The following is a 16126-nucleotide window of genomic DNA, read 5'->3' on the forward strand; positions in this document are numbered from 1 at the left end:
TTTTTAAATCTTGTTCATTTCTTTTAATTTTTTTCATTTATTTTCAAGTATTAACTTCTTCGATTAGGATATGTAAGACGTTCAAATGGAGGATAATTGGATATCAAAATTTTGATGGAAGAGTTTGATGTTGTTATGACTGAATTTTCAAGTAGTATGGGGTGCTTTCTTGTTGTCTTGGGAGAAAGTGTTGTATTTTTAAGGTCTAATATAGGATTGAAGAGTTTCTCAGTTGTCTCGTGTAATGGGTAGCCTAGTTTTGGTCTAGGTTATGTGTACTTTGTAATACACATTGTTATTTTGTTATTTGATTTCTTTTATTATTTTGTGTTGAAATTTTATTATAACTTGTATTCATTGACATTGTTATTCGTTATTGATAATGTATGAATGATTAAACACAAAGTTATGTTGTACTCTAGACGTGTATGTATGATTGAATAAAAATATGATAAAAATCGTACAAATCAAACCAACTCAAACCGTATTGATTTGATTTGATTTGGTTTGGTTTAGTTCAGTTTTATTTCTAAACACCAACTGAAACAAACGAAATCACATATTTTTTCTCTTGCAAATCGGTTGACTTCGGTTGACTTTTATTGTTAAAAATATCCAAATCGCACCGTAAATACCGCTAATTTAACCTATAATATATTTTTGGTTATATACTAGACCAAAATTCAAACACAAATGCTCATAATTTTACCAAAAGATGGTGCTTTAATCGAAAGCAAAAATTAAATTTGGACCCATTAAAAACCATCATTGACATTAAAAGTCAAAGTCTAATTTGGCATAACAAATTTGACAATGGCATTTACACACGAGTTTGTATAGTTTTATTTTATTTAGAAATTAGTCTTTAGTCTCTAACATCAAAAGTCGGTATCAAATTATTATCAAGACGTTATTAAATATTTTATATTCTTTTATAATCATGTCCTCCTTTTTATTTTATTTTTTTTCTCCTCTCTTTTTCTCTAAGAATTTATATTGTTGACACTATTCATTTTTAGATGGTCTATAGTGTAACATTTTTATTTAAAAATATGATTTTTCAAAAAAATCATGTTATTATCTATTTGATAAAAGTATGCTGCTGCATCAGGAATGTTGACACAAATGTAATTATGTCATTTGTTATTAAGTACAAAAAATATTAACATAAGAAAACCTATTGAAAAATCAAACCAACCCAAAATATTACGTCTAGAGAGAACTTTTGAAAAGACACAGGTGCATCCAGTTATGGTGAATGACAATCACTAGTATATAACATGGCAAAATGACACACGTAATATGGAACAATAACTGATTGTGAAAAACCAAAGAACTACATCATTTCTACAAGAAATCCCATTGGTTATAAACCACTGCATTAATAAACCTAAACATCTTAATGACAACAATTTATCCTTGTTTTTCAAGTCAAGACATCAAACCAGGAAAGCAACTACTGATATCCCCGGCATTTCTCAATTCCCTTTTTCTTGATGGATTTGCTGAAGTAGAGTAGCAGCCAGCTTTAGTGTTGCTTGTAAACGTCTCTGTGGATCTGCGTCTCCGTCTTCCTGCAACCCATGATCTGCCAACTGCTGATTTCCATTAACTTCTCTTGGTAATTCTCTTTGAGCCTGTGAGAACTGTGGCGCATTTGGCATCATTTGCTGTTGTTGTTGTTGTTGTTGCTGCTGTTGCTTTTGCAACTGTAGACCGTGATGACCAAACTGAGATGTCGAGAACTCAGAGTTCGCTAGGTTATTTTCTGCAGCATATGATGGTCTGGATGAGGCTTCAGACTCATTAAATCTGTTCTGTCTGGGATCACTTACTGCAGATGTGCTCATAGAGCTTCCCAAATGCCTCTGCTGCTCAAGAAGAGTTGCAGCTAGTTGTGCCAGCTGTTCTGGTTGCAGGGATCCCACAGGGGTTGAAGGATCGAAATTTCTCATTTCCTGATGTTGTGACCTGCTGTTGCCGCCAAATGGAATACCAGAATTTCCACTGGAATGTTGAGTTGTATTTACATTCATGATGGGGTGACGCTCCTCGGCAATAGGTTCAACAGCACCGCTGAATGGATGTGAAGGTAAAGCTCTGTTAGAGTTGAAGTTATGCGGATTGTGAGGAGGCCAGTTTGGTCCTGATGGCTGTGGCTGGATGGATGGATAGTCGTGATTTCTTCCATCATAGGACTCAGATATGCCAGCTTCATAATGGGCCGAATTCGATACTAATGGAGCTGCTGGAAATTTGTTTCCATGAAATGAAAGGTTGCTTCTGATTCCAGAATTACCCAATTCTGAAATAGATGGTGGGTTTGTAGGCATGCGTGCGGATGGAAAAGATGAATTTGGATACATGTTCGGGAGGTTTTCGTTTTTCATTTCTCTTTCAATGTGCATAGAACCTTGGTTTAAACCAGGATATTCCAACCTAAGAATAACACCAGATATACTCAATTTACCAGGTACCTTTAACACTTTCTCTGAGAACTCTGATGGAGGTACAAGAAATAAGGTTGTCTTGTCATCCACTTTGGAAACAGCAGCTCGCTGCTTTTCCTCCAGATAATGCATAAACTCATTGTAGAATTCAATGTCAGCGTCACTTCCCGGCACAAAGAAAACAACCCAAACACCAACTGCTTGGTAGTAATGTTTCGAAAGCATGTCTAGACTAGTTCTTGCAGTGCAGTCCAAGAATTCAGGTCTGAAATAAATGTATTGATTGACATTAAAACCCAACATAAAACAATTGATGGGAAAATATAGTCAGTAAACTTTTATGGCATTGTTTTGTAGTTGCATGATTGTGATGTTATTGAATGCATAATAGTGCCTGAGTTTTCAATCAGAATTTCCTCCTTATCACCATTTTATGGGACAGTTGATTCTTCTGGCTTCTTTGTGGCAATCACAAAATGGACTTATTTAAGAGTGTTTTCTATTGTGACTAAAGGGATTGGAGAGATTCATTAGACAATGTATGTGTCATTTTCTCTTCGTCGGTTACTGCACGAGGATTTTGTATCCCCTTGTTCTGCTCTTTGCTATCATCTAATGAATTCTTTTATCAATTGATCATATTTTAGTTTGAACATTAACAAGATACTGCATATGTATGTTTATTTTGGTAAAAGAGTTGCATAAATATGAAGTATAAACAAAGAGTCTAAAGCCACATGTGCCTGGTCAAATGAATTTTTCTTTTTACTTTTTTTTTTGAAATGTTTATTAAATAATCCAACTTTTTGTTAGATATTTCAGTGACTAAATTAATTCATTTCTATACATTATTCCATATCTCCTGATAGAGAAATAATATAAACTTTTGGGTTTGTTAGCTCAAGACACCTCTAAAATCTTGAGTTTCTCTCCTTCAAATAAAATTAGTAAAATTTGGATTTGGCTTGGCTATTTTCTTTAGAGTAATATTGGCACATCTTCTGGGGAGTTTATTTGTAGTAAGCCTCAAACTCCCAATTGAAACCAGCCATTCTTGTAGCAATAATTTATTCTATCTGGTTTATGGTTCTGTAGGAATAATAATCACTTTAATGGCAGGTCCTTTATGCCCCATCAATTATCAGTTGTGATCTTTATTGTATTCTTAAGTAATGCATTACAGTAGTCTTGGTATATTGTTATACTGAGTTGTAAAGTGTGTCTGTTCAGTTTTTCAGCTAATGCAAATCCGGTTCATATTTTTTTCTGGGATTTTCACTTAGTTCTAGATGTCTTTCAGATTCTAACACAATACATGAAGAGCCAATAGTTTAGGCTAAACCTGCAGAACTCAATATGTAAAAACACACGCAGTCTGAGACAACAGCACTATCAGTATGTTACCATTTGTCAATCCATGGGAAGAAAAGACTCGCCTAAAATGACCTAAGACCACATGATAAGGATAACTTAATAACCTAAGCTTAAAATATGAGGACACCTCTGTAGTTTCACCCCTTTTCATATAGCTCACTCAATACTAATAGTCAATCTTTTTGCGTCACTACAACCCTTAACTCTTTGGTAATTTAACTTCTATCCTCTAGTAATTTAACTATCTCTTAATTCACTACTCGAAGTTACTCCCGTTTACATAGTAACCCTATAAGAATTAAACTAAAGGGGCGCATGTTAAGAAAATGTTATACCGCCATCGAAGTTAACTGAAGTTGAGAGGGTATTTAGTTTTGAGAAATCACTTTCTATTTTCAATAACAATTACAGAACTATTGCTTTGTGTTAACTTTATTTCCTATTTTCAACATTTTGAATGTGAAATGATGAAAATTATAAAATGTTATATTCCTGCCACTTACACATATATCTTTGAAAACTTAAAAAAAAAGTGAAAGTGCCATATTTGTAAAAGCAGAAAATTAAAACAAAAAAGTCTTCAAACCAAAACAAACCCTATCGTTTTCAACTTAAACTAAGGTTGAGGTGGTTAAGTGAGACAAAAAAATGGTTATTTCACAAAGATTATACTACATGGAGGGTGAAGTCTAATTATAGATTACCCACAAAGCACCTTAAAACCAATGAGACACTGTTTCAACTAAAAAAATACCTTGCAAGGCTTATATAAGACATTCTCATCAAGAAAAATGAATTTTAAAAGGAAAATGTTATACTTACAATGCGATATCAAGGACTTTCCCTACAGGAAAGCAGCGGGCGCGACAAATAGGGGTCCCACCTTTAGCAATGGTTCCTTCCCATTTCCACTCAGATGAAGATGAATGATCAGGTTCAGGTGTAAATCTTTTTTTCTCAATAAAATTTGATTGGAGAGCACCAGGACCCATTTGGAAACTATCATAAGGTTTCCAGCCATCATGTCTATCCATGCGAACCAGAGGCGAACTTGGTGGGTGATTAAATGTTTGTCCATAATTGAAGTTTCCAGCATCAAAGCTTTTGTCAAAAGCTTCGCGATGAGGAAAATCAGGTAATGGTCTAGGGAAAACATGTTTTTGTCTTTCTAGTTCAGAAAAAGCATACTCTGGAAGCTCTCTGTCAGAAGGAGAAGAACCACTCTTTAGCTTTTTAGCCACATGAAGATAAGGTGCATCTTCAGGCAAGCCATGCGGATCTTCAAAAAATGGACCTCTTTGAGGATAATTCTGTGGAAAATCACCCTGAAGAAAGTGTCTTTCTCTTGATGGACTATTTTTATGTTCATAGAATTCTTGTGATACTCCTAGTGGACCGCCCTTCTCTCCAACTTTCCTTGGCTCATATGCGTGAGCTCCACCAGCCCATGAAGAACCCCTGTTGTTAAAATCAGAATCTCGAGAATCCCAATTCCCTAACATATTCGGAGAACTAATGTTCTGCTCCCCACCAAAGCTCCAATCCTGCCTAAAGTTCTCAGAAGATCCACCACGGCCACTTGACTTGTATGATGGGGATCGAGGGCCATTAAATGAGCTCTTCCCACTGCTTGATGAACCTGATTCACTCTTGGCAAAACAAATATGTACGCGGGGATTCCCAAATAATTTTCCCTTCAGAGCATCTATTGCTCTGCATGCTGAAGTCTGATTTCTATAGCGAACAAACGCATAACTACGACCTGGAAATGTTGAAATCTTCACAATCTCACCAAATGGAGAAAAAGCCCTATCCAAAATTGATTCATCCACCTTTAACTGAGCTGGGAACCCAATCCACAAAACCTCACTGGGCTCTGGATTTTTATCACTCAATTTGGATTTGTCAGAATAATGTGGTTCAGGGCTACCATGACGTCCTCTAAACTCTCGTTGGGGGAAAGGAGACCCCCTTATCGCTGGTCTGCGCTCATCACGAGAATAATCTTCATCACGTGTTACTGCCGAGGGCTTGTCCTGTGATTAACAATATAAACTAAATGTGAATTGGTGTACATCTACAGAATTCAAATTTTAGTAATTTTAAAGAAATAATAATCCATAATCACGCTTAGATCGCAATATGACAATTATGGAGAAGTGCTTACACCAATTAACCAACATCCAACACTTTAGAGCACTAACAGATGACTAACAAACACTTTTTTGGCATGACATACAAGTACAAAGAAAATTTTGCTTCTAATGGTAGGATGAGATGCTAAACCCATAGAAGTGGAACAGTTTATAAAGTTGCACAGTCAAAACCTGAGTAGATAGATATCCAACACAAAGACAGAACGAATTTCACACAAGAAGAAAGTTACTAATTGAATCATTCTAAGGTCATCAAAATACAAGTACAGCTTGAAGTTACCCCAAAAAGGGTGGAATCAGCTTCATAGATAAAACAATACTTTAGGCTCTTACAAAAACTAATGTATTGTTGACCTTATATACAAAATTAAAGATTCACATAAGTTAACCAAATGATTAGGATTGAGTGAGTAATGAGCTTCATTTAAGGACAAATCATTCAGAAAACCTTAGTTCGGATCCTAGCTGAAACAATCCTTGGTCAGGCTTTACTTACCTCCTGGCCGGACTCAGAATTACTAGGACCCCCTTCCCCTTGGACCCGAAACAGCGGAGAAAATATACATACTATAGTAGTGTGTTTCTCAAATGCTGATCTGGCTAGATCCCCTCTAGTTAGCTAGAGAAGAAAGATGCAAGATTGATATTGCTCAATCAAGTTCCAAATCAGGATATAATACCATGGTCCAAGCTACAAGTGAATTGGTGGGGATATATCATCTTGTTGATGAGATTGGATTCAAGAGGAAAATGCATATGAAAATTGAAGGCCGTGCAAATTAACATTAAGCTGCAAGCTTGAAACTAAAGTGAATTGGCAACAATTGAGCTTCAACAAATATGTAGCTCAAAAATTGTAATTGTTTTATAGTGTATTTACAAACACTAATGAAGTCTTTGAGCTTTGCTTTGCCTCAAGTAATAAAGGCAAGCTAACTACTACTGATTCAAATCCACACTGAGTTCATCTTTCTAAAGGTTGATTCTTTTTTGTCTTTGGTTATGAATAATATGAACTATAGATCTCAGTTCAGGTTTGACTAGAAACAACTGCAGTCATTTTTTTCCTAGATATTTCTATTTTCAGAAAAGCTGAGTTGTTGAGAATTTCATCAGCTTTTCTGGTGTCTCCTCCCCCTTATGGATGAGGGAGTTTGAACGCCTAATTCTTCCGCAGTGCATTCTAGTCAGTTCATTCACTTTTTTACTCATTCATAAAGCAGGAACATATTCTTTCTTGATAAAGAATTGCTATAGATGCATAGACAATGACACATATTTTCCCACCTGTATCCAAAGTTCATAATTTCTTTGGTGCAATAATCAACAGGTCGTTATAAAATAAAAGTGCATATTGATAATTCTAATGGTTCAAGAACAATAACCATTCCATATTCCATAATCACTTTCAAGTGGAAAAAGAAGCAAGTTGACCCTGTAGATTAAATGCAAGAATTTGAGCTTTGGCTAGAAACGGGAAAATATAAGCAAAAACTAGATATGACTCACTACTTCTATTGATTCTTACCGAAGAACCTTCCGCAGACATTCTAGACATTTCTTTACTTTCAAAAGTAAGTCTTAATAGTTGCTAGACTTCTAGACTCATGAGAAATGAAAACAAAGAGAGAATTGAGAGAGAGAATCTAAACTGAATTCTGTTACTAACCAATCTGAATAGGATAGTTTACAACAGAGTATTAAAGAATTAGGATCATAACTAACTCTTGAGTTGAGGTTCCAGCAGTTATAACTAACCGACAGCTGTCATAAAAATCTAATAACAGATTTATAACAGAATCAGTAAGGAGGATATATGAAGAGTTGACTAAAGTCAATCTTCCTAAACAAAATAATGGTATACCTAACAGCATGTCCCTAATAATAGTGATGCAGGTATTTCTCCATAACAAGCACAAATGTCAACGGTTTATTTCACGTTAAGAGGCCTCATAAATCCATAGCTCTACCAAGTATGTGCTTATGTTTTGTCTAGCTCCAAGACTAACAGATACTTAAATTTATACGCAACACTAACAACATTCATTTGGGTTAAGCTTTTTCTTTTGGTGAATACAGAACTTTGTCTTAAGAGCAGTTTCCTCAGTGAATTTGTTATGCTTGGAAGGAAAGATCAAAGCCTTGTAGAAATGCATTAGGTATGTGGTTGTTTCTAATCTTGTATTTCAAAGAAGTAAAACATTATTTTCAGATTATAAGTTTTTCCTCAAAGATCTATGGGAAAAGTGCTATATTTTTTGCTTCTCTTTCATGTCTGTAGTATTTATGAGGTATCTTTTGTCTGCCATTCTGTATTTTCCTTCATTTATGTTGTGATTTCTCTGTCAACAACAATAACTCACTTTCCTCTTTTGAAATCCTTCATATAAAAATCAATAAACATCAGCAATAAGGAAAATCCAGTCTATAGCTTCATCCCCAACAGATGCAAGTGCATTCCCATCTGCAGCTATATGCATTGCATTGCAAAAAGAAGCACGTCTAGGCGTGGGAAATTGTGACTAGATATGGGATGGGAAACAAGAATCGGGTACTTGCTCGGGTAATCACATGTCATAATCCATACTCCAAATAGATATGAATGTTAGGTTGTAGGTCATGCAAGTCAACATTCACATCCATAATTACATTCGTGTTGAATATTGAGCTATGTTGACTAAGATTCTAACACAAGAACAGTGAACTGATATTACCACAACCTGCTGAATTTTTGGGCTTATTGACAGGTAAGCAGTTCTCTTGATTAATGTGAGGATTTTTCATTAAAATGTGATTCTCGATTTCTAAGCTTAATGAGTGAAGTTACTATTTGAAATTGATCTATGTTAATGTTACAACTTAGTTTGAAATTGATTTGCTGTCGTCGGATTGCCAATTTGTTTTCATGTAGTGGGTATGTGCTGTTTTGCTTGGTTTTGGCCTTTTTTTTTCCATAATCTTAAGTAACATAGTCTCTGATTATTGATTTTTGTAACATTTTATGCTAAAGCTCAGTTGTCATGTATTACTAATGAATTATTTTGCTTAAGCATTACAGAATTTACATCTATAATTAGCTTTCTTGAATTTTACCAAACTTAAGTACTATATAAATCATTGCTATCAAGAACTTGGAAATATATGCAAGAATTGAAAATTGAAGGTGGAACTCCAGTCCCATATACTATAAACCAATACATGCAATGTAAGTAGCAGAGCAAGCAGTAGCAATCATCTGAAGCATAACATTTCAGAAATTTCACAAACGCCGCCAAATTATTATTAGGCTTTTGTTTTTTTTATACTAAGCAATCTAGGCTACATTTTGGTGCATGTGGCTGAAACGAATCTGCAATACGGCAATGAAGGTTTTTTTGGCACAGCTGCAGATTTCTTTAAGATTAGGTATTCGGTTTCCATTTGATTTGAATCACAATACCTTAATAGTTAATCCTGGTGTTGACTGGTGGCCATTGAAATGAGGAACATTTATTGTGAGACATTATATAATGAGTTATTGAATGCTTGGTCTTAGAAAATTTCCTGATTTTTTCATAGTTCTCCAGTTATTAACTCCAAGCTGTTGGCATGAAAAATACAACCAATTATAGATAACATGAGCCAAACTGTCTTTTCTTTTGTTTATTCTACCGGTTGAAACATTGATTCTTACTTGGTAGAACAATGTGCTGATAGATAGGGGTTACTTTACTTATACTATAAAGCTGATGACCATCCTTTAAATTTAAGTTTACTCATACTATACAGCTGATGAATCTTCAGTTTAATTTAAGTTTTTTTAATTTTCCTACAGTTGCAATCTCTCTTTAATTTGCCTGTTATTGAATTCGTTTATTTATTGTTAGGTAAAATACTTTTATTTTCTTTTAGTCTTAAACCATGCACCACTCTGAGAAAGGAAAGAAAAAAAACATGCATAACTGAAGCTATCAATTTCATAGCATATATGCACGTCACAATGAAGAGAGAATACAGATATTATGGTAAAAGGTTTAATTGAATCCCTAACTTCAGTTTTACTAATATTTAAGCTCCAAATTTAGTCACTAGCCTTCTCTTGAAGTTTATGTTGAGGTGTGACTTGAGTTAACAGGAGCAGTATACTACCTGTTTTCTAAGAATTTTTTTATACCTATACCTATTTTTTTAAGAGTTTTTTATACCTATGATGTCAAACTCATTGAGTACGGAATTTCATCAAATTTGATAATATACCAAGAAGACATGGAAAATCTCTTGCCCTGAGATTATGCAATGTGGAAATCCAATTCAGAACTTGCAAAAATATTGAAGAGCTGAGTAATGCTGCTTGAGTCCATTTGCCAATAGTATGAAGTATGTGTAGCATGGTTTGGAGTGAAACGTTTAAAAAAAACTTTCTGGGGTGCTTTATGTGACTGTAAATGTAATGTGCATGTTGTGGAGTAACTTAATGTCATGTGCATGTTGGGGAGTAACTTAGTGTGTGTTTGGTATAGCTTTTGAAAGCCAATTTACACACGTCTGGACCGAAGCTAGAAATGTTAGCTTCTGAATTTCCGCGTTAATATGACATTGGAACGCGGTATTGTGGGAGTAAACGCCATACATAAAAGACGCTTAATGTAATGTGCAAGGTCTGGAGTAACTAAATTTGATGCACTGAATTTTATCAATTGCCATAAATGGAAAACAATGACCAGTGTAAAGTAATCCTAAATTTAGTTGTTGCAAGTTTTGCTGATTTATATCTAACATAAAAGCATGACCTTGATTAAATGAATTGAATTGAACCGAGCTGAACATCTGGGGTATATACATATAATCAGCTGAAAAAGTAACAAGCAGTATAAGATGGGCAACACTGACCGCCTTTGCAAACTCGATTCTAAGCGGGTTGCCAGCAAGAGGAAAACCCTGCAGCGATCTCATGGCATCAATGGCATCTTCATCCACTTCAAAATTGATGAAAGCATAGCTTCTCCCAGGCTGAAATGCAACTTTTTCCAGCGGTCCAAATCTTATGAAAGGATGAGCAAGTTCATCTTCTACAATGTTGTGGGGTAGATTCCCAACCCAAAGGTGCCTGGAAGGAGGATTACCACCACTATTGCTGCTACTACCACCGCGCCCAGAACCACCATTCCCCTTATTGTCTTCATATCTTGAAGGATAGTCCCTCCTAGACCGATCCCGATCCCTTCCACCTCGATTTGACTATTGCCAAACACAACAAAAAATAACAACAAAACACAGTAAATTATCCATCTTTTTCCCAATTTCCTCACATAAAATTAAACCTAAACATGAAATTACAAGCTAAACTAATGAACAATAGTGCAAACAGAGAAACCCTAATAGAGTGATGAGTGAGTAAATCCGAAAGTGTAGCAATTGAAGAAGTGGGATAAAACTGACCATAGTGGATTGAAGAAAGAGCGAATTGAGAATTTAGGGTTTGCTGGCACAATTTGTGGATCGAGGAAAGAGCGAGTGACGATTTCTATTCCTCAATCGGTGTCGCCGAATGAACAATTTACTGTTTAGGGTTTTTTGGTGATTGGTGATGTAATGGTAATAAGGCTGGCTGTAACTGCAAGAACAAGCGGATATGCTGCTGCGCTTTCTCTTGTTGAAGAAAAATAAAAAATATTAGAACCAATGTAATTGAAATTATTGTAAAAAAAAAAAATTTATACAATGGGGCCAAAACCCAAGGAAAACATGTATCGACTGAATATTTTAACTAGGTGTAGATTTCATATTAGTTTAATAAATCTGGACATTTATTTTTTTCCTCAAATATGTAAATAATTCGAACACTATTAATATTATTAGTAGTTACATTCTGAACACTATTAATCTAGTTGAACTTTCAAAATAACTTCTAACTAAGCACATGCCTTCATAGGTATGTCATGTATGTTATAGTATGACCTAAATAATGAGTAAATCTAACAATTCACCTGATATTGCTATCAGGGATAACATTGCCACAACCTACAACTTGTTTATCCATCTTAGCAGAGTCACCGATATTTAAACACATTCATCCATGCTGAGGAGAATACCAACTAACATTGATTGTTTGTTTGAAAGTGCTCAGTCTCATCCTTTGCGTGTTTTTTGAATTATGATACCATTAAACTTGGTTGAGGATAAAACTCCAAGGTTTGTACATACTTTTATAATTGTCATCTTGAACTCGTTTATCCTGCTACTGTCAAGTCCAATAACAATGAGTAGCCCAGATATCTCTCCACTTATTCTCACATTTTTTACCAATTTCTTAAGTTAAATTAAACTCAATAAATTATTGTATTGTTCCAATGAAGAATGAAGAATCTTTTACGATATCAATATTCATCAAATGAGTCTAAATTTCTATAGATAGCATTATAAATATGTTTATGAAAATTTAATGTTACGTTGTTTTTGCAATAATGTTATTAAATATTGTTTATTTCAAAAATAAATAATAAAATGTAAAAAGGTTGATAAATAAAAATATTATAAGTACAGATAATGAAAAAAATAGTTAGTAGAATTTTACCGTCTAATATGATCTTTTGTGACTCTAAAAATTAATATGTGCAGTTGTACGCAAAGAATAATTAATAATTTTTTGTGGATGGGATTATTAATTGGGCTGAGTTATTGGTGCAGGATTCAACCTCTCACATCGTCTGCATTTACAAAATAATAATAATAATAACCTCATAAATCTGTCATATATGTTGAGGTATGGCCCAGATTATGAACAAATCTAACAATCCACATTTCATTGTTATCACGTATAACATCGCCACAACCTACAACTTGTGTATCCATCTTAGCAATGTCATCAGTATTTAAACACATTGATCCATTCAAAGGAGAAGACCAATTAACATTAATTGTTTGTTTAAAAGTGCTCTGGTTCATCTTTTACATGTCTTTTGATTTATGATACCATTTAACTTATTCGAGGATAAAACTCCAAAGTTTTCATATACTTTTATAATTGTCATCATGAACTCGTTTATTTCACAACTGCCAAATTCAATAACAAGGAGTAGCTCAAATATCTCTCCACTTATTTTTACCATTTGACCAAATTCTTGAGTTAAATTAAACTCAATCAATTATTGTTTTGTTCCAATAAAGAATTGTTCAGGGTCGGCCCGAACATTTGAGAGGCCCTGTTCTAATTTTGAATTTATATATATATATATATATATATATATATATATATATATATATATATATATATATATATATATATATATATATATATATATATATATATATATATATATATATATATATATGGCATATCATATGAGAATGTCTTTTTTATATAAATATGTGAGAATGAATCTTAACCATTGGATTTTAAAATAAATGGTGGAGATTATGGGTGGATCTTTTTTTTCTCTCTCCTACATTTTGAAATAAATGATGTAGGAGAGAGAAAAAAAGTTTCACCCATAATCTCCACCATTTATTTTAAAATTCAATGGTTCAGATTCTCATATTATATGCTTCACCCATAATCTCCACCATTTATTTTAAAATTCAATGGTTCAGATTCTCATATTATATGCCTTAATATATATATATATATATATATATATATATATATATATATGTATATATATATATATATGTGTGTATATATATATATATATATATATATATATATATATATATATATATATATTAAACAAAATAAATAATATATATTTTAAAAAATAATAGAATAGTTAAATAAAATATCGTAAAATATTTAATAATAACATCTTGTTAAAAGGTCATTACCTAAAGTTTTTTTTTAAAAAAGTTAAACTAAAATTTAAAAATTATTTTCAATTATCTTTTATAAATTAAAAAGAATAATTTTGACATCTATTTATGGAAAATTTTATCAATAAAATTTTAAAATAATCAAAATCACATTATTTTTTATAACAATATAACTCAAAATTATTTTTTTTATAAAATTCTGTTTAAAATAACATAATTTTAGTGATATTTTAAAATCTAAAATATTAAAACAGAATAATAAAACCCTTTGGGTCACCTTTGACTTTGTTGTTCAACTAAGAAAATTCAAAAGCATATTCCAGTTGAACTGAATCGAACCAATGGCATTACCCTTACAAAACTTAATGGTAACACATACTCTACCGTTGAAGCATATCACATTTTTGTTAGTTTAGCGAAGTATAATATATTTAATATATACATGATATATTTTTTCTTAAGCCCAAATGTAATTGTGAGGCCCAAAACATTTGAGGCCCTGTGCGGTGGCACTTGTTGCACACCCATAGGGCCGGCCCTGTCCATGATTATCAATATTCTTCAAATGAGTCCAAATTTCTATAGTTAGTAGAGAATTTCTAAGAACGTCCATTATAAATATGTTTATGAAAACTTAATGTTACCTTTTTTTTTAATAATGTTAGTAAATATTATTTATTTCCAAAACAAATAATAAGTGTAAAAAAATTAATAAATAAAAATATTACAAATATAGATAATTAAAGAAGTAGTTAATAGAGTTTTACTATCTAATATGATCTTCTTTGACTTTAAAAATTAATATGTGTAGTTACGCTAAAAGAATAATTAATGATTTTGGATGGATGAGGTAGTTTAATTGGTAGTATTTATTAGTTGAGCTAAATAGATGTGAGTTATTGGTGCAAGGTTTAACTCCTAACGTCGTCAAATTTTACAAAATTAATTAAAAAAATAAATAATAATAATAAAAATAGTTTAAAAATAATTATAAAAATATATAGTTAATTAATAAGTAAAGGGAAATGTTACTAAATTAACTTTAATTTTAAAGCTAATAGTTAGTTAACTAAAGTATGGTTAAAGTATGGTTAGTAGTGCGGGTTAATTTTTATTAAATAATTAATAAATAAGTTTTAATATATATTGTAATTTCGGAAAATAAAAGGCGGTCTTGTCTACCTAAACCACGAAAGCACTATCAAATCACCCAATAGAGCTAGTTTACAGGTAAGTCGGCCAATACAGCTAGCCAACGAAGGCATAGCCGATTCGCCCAGCAGATCTAGCCTACGAAGGGACAATCAAGTCGCCCAATAGAGCTAGCCCACTGAGCTAAAATGCAGAGCTAGCCCACTGAGCTAAAATGCAGAGCTAGCCCACGAAGGTATCAAGTCGACCTACAGAGCTAGCCTGCAGGAAAGCCGACCAACACAGTTAGCCCACAAAGGCATAACCAATTTGCCCGATAGAGCTAGCCCGCAAAGGGACAAAACCAGGTCGTCCAACAGAGCTAGCTCAAGAAGGTACCAAGTCGGCCAGTACAGCTAGCCCACGAAGGTACCAAGTCGCCCGACTGAGTTAGCCCACAGAGCTAGTCCGTGAAGTAACTGACCCTAGGACATACATTGATGGACATTTAGAATATGTCTCCTATGTAATAATAGTCGCATCATTAATCATGAATATGATTTTATGGCATTGATTACCATTGTCTCACAAGGAAAACTATAAAGGAGCATAGGGAAATGGGATGGGAATTTCATAGAAAAACACCTAAGTTAGCGCATAAGTAGCCATATAACGTCCTCATTGACCCTCGTGAATGAGGCTGAAAATGCGACCTCTCCCGACCAACATCGGGGAGGTTATCAAATATGTTCTTTGCAGGAACAGTTGGCGTCGTCTATGGGAACCGGTAAAACTTTTTCGGACCACACAAAATCCATTTTCTCCATAGTTGCATGTAACCTTTGATCGATCTTCGTCCTCATCACATTTTTTACAGACGAGAATGAGGTATACATAACTTTTGATATGTTTAAGCGTTCAGCAGTTGGTGATTTCATAAAATTCTCGACATCACATGTTTAATTCATGAGAGAAATGATTCCCAATTGATTTGGTCATTCTGTTAAATACATTAATTTTGTAATGATAATTATAAGAGTTATCATAGTACTTAACAAAATAATATTTATAATATTTATAATGATTACAATATTTATAAGTCGGTTATAATCACAACTTAGTACTGGAATTTTCCGCTAATGTTGTATGTGGCAGCCTTTTGTTTCGAACACAACAGGCTAAGAGAACATATATATGTTATATATAGAGGCTAAATATTAGAAGTAGTCA

The 16126-nt window shown here is 33.4% G+C and overlaps 1 protein-coding gene across 1 annotated transcript; it reads right to left on the reverse strand.

The window, feature by feature from the left end:
- Nucleotides 1-1303: 1303 nt before the first annotated feature.
- Nucleotides 1304-11651, reverse strand: LOC131628936 (flowering time control protein FPA-like). The gene is made up of 4 exons (XM_058899749.1): nt 11399-11651; nt 10850-11197; nt 4647-5860; nt 1304-2715 (listed from the first exon to the last, which is right to left on the reverse strand). Exons 1-4 carry the CDS (start codon nt 11399-11401, stop codon nt 1479-1481), a joined length of 2802 nt encoding a protein of 933 aa, XP_058755732.1. The 5' UTR covers nt 11402-11651; the 3' UTR covers nt 1304-1478.
- Nucleotides 11652-16126: the final 4475 nt, after the last annotated feature.

Source organism: Vicia villosa, unplaced genomic scaffold, assembly GCF_029867415.1.
Source record: "Vicia villosa cultivar HV-30 ecotype Madison, WI unplaced genomic scaffold, Vvil1.0 ctg.000493F_1_1, whole genome shotgun sequence".
In the NCBI taxonomy this organism is placed as follows: Eukaryota; Viridiplantae; Streptophyta; class Magnoliopsida; order Fabales; family Fabaceae; genus Vicia; species Vicia villosa.

Excerpts from the sequence above, each read along its gene's own strand:
- LOC131628936 (XM_058899749.1), bottom strand. Across the intron at positions 5,861-10,849 it reads GAATCGAGTTTGCAAAGGCG|GACAAGCCCTCGGCAGTAAC; the intron begins GTCAGTGTTGCC and ends TGTTAATCACAG. Across the intron at positions 2,716-4,646 it reads AAAGTCCTTGATATCGCATT|ACCTGAATTCTTGGACTGCA; the intron begins GTAAGTATAACA and ends CATTTATTTCAG.